At 38.2% G+C, this 12247-nt stretch overlaps 1 protein-coding gene across 2 annotated transcripts in view; it reads left to right on the forward strand.

Annotated features, from left to right (window-relative positions):
- The window catches only part of LOC141176351 (myosin heavy chain, skeletal muscle, adult-like), a 205302-nt gene extending 193325 nt beyond the window's left edge, over nucleotides 1-11977 (forward strand). For both annotated transcript variants that reach the window (XM_073660298.1, XM_073660297.1), the window contains exons 24-41: nucleotides 4249-4425; nucleotides 4555-4700; nucleotides 5759-5849; nucleotides 6270-6659; nucleotides 6813-6939; nucleotides 7116-7234; nucleotides 7301-7497; nucleotides 7619-7802; nucleotides 7882-8047; nucleotides 8145-8269; nucleotides 8645-8953; nucleotides 9030-9233; nucleotides 9458-9583; nucleotides 10013-10183; nucleotides 10927-11031; nucleotides 11129-11224; nucleotides 11481-11612; nucleotides 11874-11977. In XM_073660298.1, coding sequence (XP_073516399.1) covers nucleotides 4249-4425; nucleotides 4555-4700; nucleotides 5759-5849; nucleotides 6270-6659; nucleotides 6813-6939; nucleotides 7116-7234; nucleotides 7301-7497; nucleotides 7619-7802; nucleotides 7882-8047; nucleotides 8145-8269; nucleotides 8645-8953; nucleotides 9030-9233; nucleotides 9458-9583; nucleotides 10013-10183; nucleotides 10927-11031; nucleotides 11129-11224; nucleotides 11481-11612; nucleotides 11874-11894 — 2886 coding nt within the window. In that variant the 3' untranslated portion in view covers nucleotides 11895-11977. The remainder of the gene's footprint in view (nucleotides 1-4248; nucleotides 4426-4554; nucleotides 4701-5758; nucleotides 5850-6269; nucleotides 6660-6812; nucleotides 6940-7115; nucleotides 7235-7300; nucleotides 7498-7618; nucleotides 7803-7881; nucleotides 8048-8144; nucleotides 8270-8644; nucleotides 8954-9029; nucleotides 9234-9457; nucleotides 9584-10012; nucleotides 10184-10926; nucleotides 11032-11128; nucleotides 11225-11480; nucleotides 11613-11873) is intronic.
- Nucleotides 11978-12247: the final 270 nt, after the last annotated feature.

The following is a 12247-nucleotide window of genomic DNA, read 5'->3' on the forward strand; positions in this document are numbered from 1 at the left end:
GCAGTATTATAGTAGTTATATTCTTGTACATAGGAGCAGTATTATAGTAGTTATATTCTTGTACATAGGGGCAGTATTATAGTAGTTATATTCTTGTATATAGGGGCAGTATTATAGTAGTTATATTCTTGTACATAGGAGCAGTATTATAGTAGTTATATTCTTGTACATAGGAGCAGTATTATAGTAGATATATTCTTGTACATAGGGGGCAGTATTATAGTAGTTATATTCTTGTACATAGGGGGCAGTATTATAGTAGTTATATTTTTGTACATAGGAGCAGTATTATAGTAGTTATATTCTTGTACAAAGGGGGCAGTATTATAGTAGTTATATTCTTGTACATAGGAGCAGTATTATAGTAGTTATATTCTTGTACATAGGAGCAGTATTATAGTAGTTATATTCTTGTACATAGGAGCAGTATTATAGTAGATATATTCTTGTACATAGGGGGCAGTATTATAGTAGTTATATTCTTGTACATAGGAGCAGTATTATAATAGTTATATTCTTGTACATAGGGGCAGTATTATAGTAGTTATATTCTTGTACATAGGGGCAGTATTATAGTAGTTATATTCTTGTACATAGGGAGCAGTATTATAGTAGTTATATTCTTGTACTTAGGAGCAGTATTATAGTAGTTATATTCTTGTACATAGGAGCAGTATTATAGTAGTTATATTCTTGTACATAGGAGCAGTATTATAGTAGTTATATTCTTGTACATAGGGGCAGTATTATAGTAGTTATATTCTTGTACATAGGAGCAGTATTATAGTAGTTATATTCTTGTACATAGGGGCAGTATTATAGTAGTTATATTCTTGTACATAGGAGCAGTATTATAGTAGTTATATTCTTGTACATAGGAGCAGTATTATAGTACTTATATTCTTGTACATAGGGGCAGTATTATAGTAGTTATATTCTTGTACATAGGAGAAGTATTATAGGAGTTATATTCTTGTACATAGGGGGCAGTATTATAGTAGTTATATTCTTGTACATAGGAGCAGTATTATAGTAGTTATATTCTTGTACATAGGGAGCAGTATTATAGTAGTTATATTCTTGTACATAGGGAGCAGTATTATAGTAGTTATATTCTTGTACATAGGGGCAGTATTATAGTAGTTATATTCTTGTACATAGGAGAAGTATTATAGGAGTTATATTCTTGTACATAGGAGCAGTATTATAGTAGTTATATTCTTGTACATAGGGAGCAGTATTATAGTAGTTATATTCTTGTACATAGGAGCAGTATTATAGTAGTTATATTCTTGTACATAGGGGCAGTATTATAGTAGTTATATTCTTGTACATAGGAGCAGTATTATAGTAGTTATATTCTTGTACATAGGAGAAGTATTATAGGAGTTATATTCTTGTACATAGGGAGCAGTATTATAGGAGTTATATTCTTGTACATAGGGGCAGTGTTATAGTAGTTATATTCTTGTACATAGGAGCAGTATTATAGTAGTTATATTCCTGTACATAGGAGCAGTATTATAGTAGTTATATTCTTGTACATAGGGAGCAGTATTATAGTAGTTATATTCTTGTACATAGGAGCAGTATTATAGTAGTTATATTCTTGTACATAGGGGCAGTATTATAGTAGTTATATTCTTGTACATAGGAGAAGTATTATAGGAGTTATATTCTTGTACATAGGGAGCAGTATTATAGGAGTTATATTCTTGTACATAGGAGCAGTATTATAGGAGTTATATTCTTGTACATAGGAGCAGTATTATAGTAGTTATATTCCTGTACATAGGAGCAGTATTATAGTAGTTATATTCCTGTACATAGGAGCAGTATTATAGTAGTTATATTCTTATACATAGGGGTCAGTATTATAGTAGTTATATTCTTGTACATAGGAGCAGTGTTATAGTAGTTATATTCTTGTACATAGGAGCAGTATTATAGTAGTTATATTCTTGTACATAGGAGCAGTATTATAGTAGTTATATTCTTGTACATAGGAGCAGTATTATAGTAGTTATATTCTTGTACATAGGAGCAGTATTATAGTAGATATATTCTTGTACATAGGAGCAGTATTATAGTAGATATATTCTTGTACATAGGAGCAGTATTATAGTAGTTATATTCTTGTACATAGGAGCAGTATTATAGTAGATATATTCTTGCACATAGGGGCAGTATTATAGTAGTTATATTCTTGTACATAGGAGCAGTATTATAGTAGTTATATTCTTGTACATAGGAGCAGTATTATAGTAGTTATATTCTTGTACATCGGGAGCAGTATTATAGTAGTTATATTCTTGTACATAGGGGGCAGTAATATAGTAGTTATATTCTTGTACATAGGGGGCAGTACTGTAGTAGTTATATTCTTGTACATAGGAGCAGTATTATAGTAGTTATATTCTTGTACATAGGGTGCAGTATTATAGTAGTTATATTCTTGTACATAGGGGCAGTATTATAGTAGTTATATTCTTGTATATAGGGTCAGTATTATAGTAGTTATATTCTTGTATATAGGGTCAGTATTATAGTAGTTATATTCTTGTACATAGGGAGCAGTATTATAGTAGTTATATTCTTGTACATAGGGTGCAGTATTATAGTAGTTATATTCTTGCACATAGGGGGCAGTATTATAGTAGTTATATTCTTGTATATAGGGAGCAGTATTATAGTAGTTATATTCTTGTACATAGGGGCAGTATTATAGTAGTTATATTCTTGTACATAGGAGCAGTATTATAGTAGTTATATTCTTGTACATAGGGTGCAGTATTATAGTACTTATATTCTTGTATATAGGGTCAGTATTATGGTAGTTATATTCTTGTATATAGGGTCAGTATTATAGTAGTTATATTCTTGTACATAGGGTGCAGTATTATAGTAGTTATATTCTTGTACATAGGGGCAGTATTATAGTAGTTATATTCTTGTACATAGGAGCAGTATTATAGTAGTTATATTCTTGTACATAGGGGCAGTATTATAGTAGTTATATTCTTGTATATAGGGGGCAGTATTATAGTAGTTATATTCTTGTACATAGGAGCAGTATTATAGTAGTTATATTCTTGTACATAGGGGCAGTATTATAGTAGTTATATTCTTGTATATAGGGGGCAGTATTATAGTAGTTATATTCTTGTACATAGGAGCAGTATTATAGTAGTTATATTCTTGTACATAGGGGCAGTATTATAGTAGTTATATTCTTGTACATAGGGGGCAGTATTATAGTAGTTATATTCTTGTACATAGGAGCAGTATTATAGTAGTTATATTCTTGTACATAGGGGCAGTATTATAGTAGTTATATTCTTGTATATAGGGGGCAGTATTATAGTAGTTATATTCTTGTACATAGGAGCAGTATTATAGTAGTTATATTCTTGTACATAGGGGCAGTATTATAGTAGTTATATTCTTGTACATAGGGGGCAGTATTATAGTAGTTATATTCTTGTACATAGGAGCAGTATTATAGTAATTATATTCTTGTACATAGGGGGCAGTATTATAGTAGTTATATTCTTGTACATAGGGGGCAGTATTATAGTAGTTATATTCTTGTACATAGGGAGCAGTATTATAGTAGTTATATTCTTATACATAGGGAGCAGTATTATAGTAGTTATATTCTTATACATAGGGAGCAGTATTATAGTAGATATATTCTTGTACATAGGGGGCAGTATTATAGTAGTTATATTCTTGTACATAGGGGCAGTATTATAGTAGTTATATTCTTGTACATAGGGGGCAGTATTATAGTAGTTATATTCTTGTACATAGGAGCAGTATTATAGTAGTTATATTCTTGTATATAGGGGGCAGTATTATAGTAGTTATATTCTTGTACATAGGAGCAGTATTATAGTAGTTATATTCTTGTACATAGGAGCAGTATTATAGTAGTTATATTCTTGTACATAGGAGCAGTATTATAGTAGATATATTCTTGTACATAGGGGCAGTATTATAGTAGTTATATTCTTGTACATAGGGGGCAGTATTATAGTAGTTATATTCTTGTACATAGGAGCAGTATTATAGTAGTTATATTCTTGTACATAGGAGCAGTATTATAGTAGTTATATTCTTGTATATAGGGTCAGTATTATAGTAGTTATATTCTTGCACATAAGGTCAGTATTATAGTAGTTATATTCTTTTTTATGTTTAGTACAGGTTTAGTGTGATTTGATAAAAATTGCATTCTCTCATTAGGTGAAAAATTTGACAGAAGAAATGGCGGCATTAGATGAGAGCATCGTCAAGATAAGCAAAGAAAAGAAAGCCATCCAAGAGTCTCATCAACAAACGCTCGATGATCTACAGGCAGAAGAAGATAAAGTAAACAGTCTTACGAAGCTGAAGATGAAACTAGAGCAGCAAGTGGATGAAGTACGTTTGCCCCAAGTCATAAAATATATTTACGGAACCTACTGAAAGAGATCTGAGGGGAATCGTGGTTCCTATGAGACTTCGAGGTTACATTTGATAGATGATTGTTTTGTATTCTCTGAATTTCAGCTGGAATCGGCTCTCGAGCAGGAGAAGAAAGTGCGGGCTGACTTGGAAAGAATCAGGAGAAAACTGGAGGGGGATCTGAAGCTGAACCAAGATACGATAATGGACCTTGAAAATGATAAAGACAACTCGGAGGGCAAACTAAAAAAGTAATAAACGCTAATTAACCTTCTGAATGGTTCCTGGTTCTTTGCAATTCAACCTAGGGTGGTGGCCCAATGTCTCTTCCTTGGCTGCTGGAGTCATAGGTATTGGAGAATTATAGATAAGATCCAGATCTGGAGGCATAGGTATTGGAGAATTATAGATAAGATCCAGATCTGGAGGCATAGGTATTGGAGAATTATGGATAAGATCCAGATCTGGAGGCATAGGTATTGGAGAATTATGGATAAGATCCAGATCTGGAGGCATAGGTATTGGAGAATTATGGATAAGATCCAGATCTGGAGGCATAGGTATTGGAGAATTATGGATAAGATCCAGATCTGGAGGCATAGGTATTGGAGAATTATGGATAAGATCCAGATCTGGAGGCATAGGTATTGGAGAATTATGGATAAGATCCAGATCTGGAGGCATAGGTATTGGAGAATTATGGTTAAGATCCAGATCTTCATATTCTGGACACCTGATAAACTGTTGAGATCTGGGGTTGTCATCCGTAGGCCATATTTGCCATTGAGCACCAACTCTGGTTTCCCAACATGAACTGCTTTCTGATAACGTCGAAACTTGAAAAACTTTGAGAAGACTAAATTTTTGAAACAAAAGTATACTTGATTGTACATGTGAATTACCAATAATTGGGTCTTGAGCTGTAAAAAATCAGGATAATGTTAACTCCTTCTTCTGGCATCCTAGGTCGGTCTGGTCCTAATAGGTGTCCCCAATGTCATGATGTCACAGCGCAAGCGATGTATGATATTGAGGGGCCTAAAAAAAATGCCAGATGCACCAAGGAGTCTTCTTAAGTCTTCTTTAAACAGAGGCTGGACAGACATCTGTCTGAGATGGTGTACTGAATCCAGCCTTGAGCAAGGGGTTAGACCAGATGACCAAGGAGGCCCCAACTTCCAACTCTACCATTTTATAATTCTATGAGGATATTTGGCTTAAGATTCCAGCTAAGAACATCGGATCATACATTGGTTTTGCTTGTCTCTTAATTGGGTTGTATCTGTTTTTTCTATTTTACCCCCCACAGGAAGGATTTTGAAGTTGTTGAGATACAGAAAAGAATTGAAGATGAACAGATGGTCAACGCTCAACTGCAGAAAAAAATCAAGGAATTACAGGTAACGTCGTAGAAAAGAGCTGTGTTGTGTAGGTTCTCCAAACATGGTGTTCAATTTCCTTGCCGAACTTCCATAAGGGATAGTAAGCAATGCACCGTTCTTATTCATATCAACGGGTTGTCTTTGTCAAGAGGAGAAGCACTCCTTGTAATCGTTCTATAAGAATTCGGAACATCCGACTCCCTTCTAATTCACTACAAAAGTATACGCCAAAGGGTTTTAAATAGAACACCCATCATGGGCTACCCTCTCATGACCAGGACCATAAATTGGCATAAAGCCATCTTTTTCCACAGTCTAGTCTTTTTCAAGGTATTAATTTGGAGACTATAAGGCCCCATTTTTCATGGCTTGGTCAAGATACTAGACCAAGCCATCAAAGCTTTAATCAGAATTTTTGTGATTCACTTTTGGCTGTAGGCGAGTAATGAAGAACTACATGAAGAAATCGAATCGGAACGGGCAGCTCGGGCCAAGGTAGAGAAGCAACGGGCAGAATTATCTAGAGAGTTAGAAGACATCAGCGAAAGACTAGAGGAAGCTGGAGGAGCGAGTGCCGTTCAAGTCGAAATGAACAAGAAGAGGGAGGTAGATTTCCACAAACTACGTCGAGATCTAGAAGAAGCCAACCTACAGCATGAATCTGTTGTGGCAACCTTGAGGAAGAAACAGGCAGATAGCATGGCTGAACTCAGGGAACAAATAGAAAACCTTCAAAGGGTCAAACAAAAACTTGAGAAAGAGAAGACCGAACTCAAGATGGAATCTGATGATCTGGCAGGAAACATGGAGTCTATCTCCAAGTCCAAGGTTAGAACTCAACTCGAAACAAACTGTTCCCAACCTACCAACTAGAATTCGGTGATGGGTACACTGTTAGTAAATTGGTATTTTTTGTTTATAATTTTTCCTGTTCAATTTTCCAATGCTGAAATAAAAAAGCTAAAATGACCATATTTCTAGGCTAATTTAGAAAAGATGTGCCGGCTCTTGGAAGATCAACTCTCCGAAATGAAGATTCAGCATGAAGACAACACCCGTCTTATCAGTGACCTCACCACTCAAAAGGCTCGCCTACAGAATGAACATGGTTTGTGCAGTATAAAAGCTTGATTCTTCAGGAAAGTGCCCAAATAAAAGTAGTTCTGGAACATTAAGATAACATTTAATTGATTCTCTTAAATCACAATGATTTTTTTTTTTGCGAATCAACATCACCAAATACTTTTAAAAACTTTGGCCCTAACGTTAAGGTTTGTATCTTAGGGTCGTTATCTCATTCGGTGGAAGAAAAAGAGGCTTTGATTTCTCAGTTGAGCAGAGGCAAAACGGCCTTTACTCAACAGATGGAAGATTTTAGAAGACTCTTCGAAGAAGAGACCAAGGTAAGATGGCTTTGCTCAACACAAAAAGTCAAAATATGCGACTGTAACGGGAAAATTTAATTTCAGGCTAAAAACGCCCTTGCCCATTCTCTCCAATCGGCTCGCCATGACTGTGATTTGCTTCGTGAGCAATTTGATGAGGAACAAGAAGTTAAAACAGAACTTCAACATATGTTGTCCAAAGCCAACAATGACGTGGCGACGTGGAGAACTAAGTATGAGACAGATGCCATTCATCGTACCGAAGAACTGGAAGAAGCCAAGTGAGTTGGGACACTACCTAACCATCTCTATTCCTCTAAATCTAGATTGCTTTTGATATTTTAAATCTCAACGTACTCGATTGTCTTGTCCATAATGTGCTTGCATTGGATTGCGTGATAGGAAGAAACTAGGTCAACGACTTCAGGAAACTGAGGAGCAGTTTGAGGCTCTGAACTCCAAATGTTCTTCTCTGGAGAAAACGAAGCAGAGACTACAGATGGAAGTGGATGATTTAATGATGGACGTAGAGAGGTCAAATGCCGCGGCAGCTGCACTGGATAAGAAGCAAAGGAACTTTGACAAAGTAAGTGCATCTACTTACGTAATAGTATGGACAAGTCTAACCAGTTTCTTCATCGATTTTATGGATCTTGGTTTTGCAGGTTGTAGGTGAGTGGAAACAGAAGTGTGAAGAATACCAAACTGAGCTAGAGCTCTCTCAAAAAGAATCGAGGAGTTTGAGCGCGGAACTTTTTAAGTTGCGTAACTCTTACGAAGTCACTTTGGATCAACTTGAGACGATCAAACGCGAAAACAAAAATCTCCAGCGTAAGTTGATGCTTTTACTTTTCAAAAAATGAGTGAAGGTTTGAGGGAAATGTGCATCCTATTGTGTAACTCAATGTTTTTTTTTGTTTAAATACAGAGGAAATATCAGACCTGATGGATCAAATTGGCGAGGCATCGAAGAATGCCGGTGAGGTGGAAAAAAACAGAAAACAGGTGGAACAGGAGAAAGCTGACTTGCTCTCCGCTTTGGAGGAGGCTGAGGTATGTACGCAAGAAATGAATGATGTATCTTATCAAGAACAACCAAAATATGGTCAATTTTGGAGCTGTTTGATCCAACTCAATCAAGTTAGACTAAAATAAAATGGGTCAACCAGAAGAAAATATCCTCAGGCCACAACCTACAGCTCCACATCAATAAGAGCTAAATCAAAAAAATGTTAAATTACCCCAAACAATGATTTGTAGATTGTGGCGCCCTGCTGCGCAATGGTGCCACAGAACCCAGAAGGGTGCATGGATGGACTTCTCCACATCAATAAGAGCTAAATCAAAAAAGTGTTAAATTACCCCAAAGAATGATTTGTAGATCTTTTTGTCATTCCAATGATGAACTAAAAAAGGTTCTTTCTCTAGGGAAGTCTTGAGCACGAAGAAGCAAAAATCCTTCGCATCCAACTGGAGATGAACCAGGTGAAGTCAGAGGTGGACCGGAAACTAGCGGAGAAGGATGAAGAGATGGACCAGCTGAAACGCAGCAGTCAGAGGACGATAGATGCCTTGAATTCTACTCTCGAGTCTGAGATAAGGAGCAGAAATGATGTCCTCAGGGCTAAAAAGAAAATGGAAGGAGACATGAATGAAATGGAAATGCAGCTCGGTCATGCCAACCGGGCGGCTGCTGAGAGCCAGAAACAGCTGAAGATCCTACAAACTCAGCTAAAGGTCGGTTCCTGTCACTTTCAATTTTTTTTTTAAAAAGAATTGCCATCATAGCTTACTATGTATTTATTTTACACAGGAAGCCCAAGTACAACTGGATGGGTTGACTCATGCCAATGAGGACCTGAGAGAGAACTTGGGTGTTGCAGATCGACGCATTCTCTTGCAGCAGGCAGAAATCGAAGAGCTACGGACGGCGCTGGAGCAGACTGAGAAAGTTCGAAAACTGGCCGAACAAGAACTTCTGGATGTGACTGAGAGGGTTCAGCTTCTACACAGTCAAGTAATGGCTTATAATATCTTATTAAAGTAAAAAGATGGGCTAAGCACCTTCAATGGCAATAGCCATACCTTTCCTTACATATGCATGCTCAACTTCGAGGAGAAAGGAGTATGACTCTACCAGATATCTGATTTCCCAGCCAAATTTGACAAAATCTCCCAAATTTGACTTCAGGTGGTTCCTGTGTATTTTATTTTCCTAACACCTAAATTTGCAATATTTAGAACACTGGTTTAATCAACGCCAAGAAGAAACTTGAAAGCGATGCCGCTCAGCTCCAGTCTGAAGTTGAAGATGCCATCCAAGAATTACGAAACGCAGAAGAAAAGGCTAAGAAGGCAATCACAGATGTAAGAAATGTTAAATTGGTGAATTATAACACTGTAGGTTATTCACCAAGCTCGGTAATGTTGGTTCATTCGCCAAATTTTGTTGCGCTCAACCTAAGAGTATATTACAGTCTTGTCACAGGTTACTCTACGGTGCAACCACCAAGTTGGCCGGCGGAGTTCGCGGCATGAGTTGTAGTCAACCCTAAATTTTCTTTTCTGTTTTGATTAGTCGACTGCTGTACTCCTCATGGGCAGTTCTAGGCCGGCACTCTCGCCAAGAAGTGTAGTCTTCCAGTACCGCTCATTTGACAGTCCTCTCTTGTGGCTTCCCCCTGCCACACCACTGGCGTTTGATTGGCTTCATAGACATAGTTGTCGCTGATGAGTTCTGTGTGAATTTATATTAGATATCCCAACCTGAAAATAACATGTTCTTTCTTTTCCCAGGCAGCCATGATGGCAGAAGAACTGAAAAAGGAACAGGACACCAGTGCCCACCTCGAGAGGATGAAAAAGAACATGGAGCAGTCTGTGAAAGATCTTCAACATCGGCTCGATGAAGCTGAACAAGTGGCGTTGAAGGGGGGCAAGAAACAACTTCAGAAACTGGAGGCCAGGGTGAGATTGTAGGAAGAATACTACATTTATTGGAGGCATGTTGGGTTTTGGTTGAGAATTAGAAAATCTAGGTGGCTCAAATTTGGTCAGGAAATTAATTTGCTTTGAAATTATTTGATGCACGTCAAATATTCCTTATTCTGCTCTAAAATGTCTCCACACCCCATAGCATAATAAAGGTAGGGTGAAAATTTAAAAATGCTCACCAATCCCTCTACCACAGCATTCATTGAGTCATCCTTGCAGCTTCCTCCGGCCGTTCCTTCATTTGGCACTGCTTGTGACGTCATCTTCTCGTATCTTCAATCTGTGGCTTCCAGTGCCAAGTAGAACTGTGTGGTCACCAAGTATGTTGCCCAAGGCCTAGTAAGTGCCTCGGGCATCACACGACGTAACGTCACGTATTTTTGTATAATGTCGGAAGCCTACTCCCCTCCGCTGTAGAAAGAGGACATTGTGCGTGTGGTGCCAAAGGAAAGAAGTGGCCAAGGAGCTCCTCCGAGAACTGTATTGGGGGCGAATATAATTTTTTTTTTCACTCCTTTCCCAACCCTCTACAAACCAGCAATGTACCAGCAAAACCCAAAAATTTGGATTCAGGAGGTCAATTTGCCACAAATTTGGGTGAAGCATAAATCAAAACTGATCCCAGACCCCCCAAAAAATCAATGAGGGGGGGGACGGGGAACGGGAAACGGAAACTTAGCCAAAGTTTTGAAGGATTCTTTCTTAAATGATCTCAGATCCGGGAACTGGAAAATGAACTGGAAGCTGAACAGAAACAAAGTGCGGAGAACACGAAAACGTATCGGAAAGTTGAGCGGCAACTGAAGGAAGTGGCTTATCAGGTGAGGAAATGAGGAGCGACTAAGTCATGGTTTATCTGCCTGATCGCCAACTTGGAATTTTGAGTGGTGCTCCGGAATAAAACTCTATTTCCTACAGTCAGAAGAAGACAGGAAAAATGTCCTGAGGCTTCAAGACCTGGTGGATAAGTTGCAAGCTAAGGTCAAGTCGTACAAGAGACAGACTGAGGAATCGGTGCGTACTCCACCTTTCCACCTTTTCCTTATTGCCTTCCTGATGTGTTGTGTACTTGTATGGAGCTGTGTTACACAGCCGGCATCTGCCTGTAGCAGCAGCAACCGGATTTCAGCTCCGATTACTGCTGTTTAACAAAACTGAAATACCGCTGCTGCCAGTCACTGAAAGCAGCATGAAACTAAACTCATGGAAAAGTAACGGCGCACACACGGGTACAACACGGATTCGTCACATATTTGCCTTTTTTTTACAGGAGGGACAAAACAACATTCATCTCTCAAAACTGCGGAAACTACAGCACGAGCTGGACGAAGCGGAGGAACGGGCGGATGTAGCCGAATCCCAGCTCAACAAGATGCGAGCTAAGAGCCGCGACTTTGGAAAGGTATTCGAAGACGTCCGATCGGCGGGTTCTCTAGAAGATGAGTCCTGCGGAGCATTCTCCCTGATAACAGAGAGTAATCGATTGTAGTCACCTGTCCTACAGTCACCTCCCCCAGTAATGGCTGACAACAGGGAGTAATAGATCATAGTCGTCTTAACACATAAGAAGGTAGAATAAGAGGTTATGACCCTTCCTCCTGACAGTTTCCTTTTGGTGGGTGATGAGTTTTTGGGAGAACTGACGCTTTCTTGTGTTCCGCAGGTGAAAGAAGGAGACACGTGAGTGAAGACTCCGCTCTGCCGTGTGTTTGGAGATGGCGCATTGTTCCCCGCAACGTAGATAATAAAAAGTTTTGCCGATTTTAATGCCTTTTCTGTTTTGTTTTGCTTCAATTTGTGGATATTTTAATTAACTGGATCATTTACTTCCAAGCGTTAGAAATCTACGCCTGTCAGGTGTGGACTGGCTCTCTGTGACCCTGTGGTCAGTTCGCTTTTCCGGCTGGCAGAGTGGAATCCAGCAGAGGTTTTTGGTGGCCACATGGACTGTTTCTGAGGCATGTGAGCCCTTACAAAAATGGTTACGAAACACGGAGGAATCAATTTAAAATGAATCAAAATTGTTCCTGATTTCCC

This window comes from Phyllobates terribilis, unplaced genomic scaffold (genome assembly GCF_046119375.1).
Source record: "Phyllobates terribilis strain yellow unplaced genomic scaffold, ASM4611937v1 Scaffold_25__1_contigs__length_18738178, whole genome shotgun sequence".
In the NCBI taxonomy this organism is placed as follows: Eukaryota; Metazoa; Chordata; class Amphibia; order Anura; family Dendrobatidae; genus Phyllobates; species Phyllobates terribilis.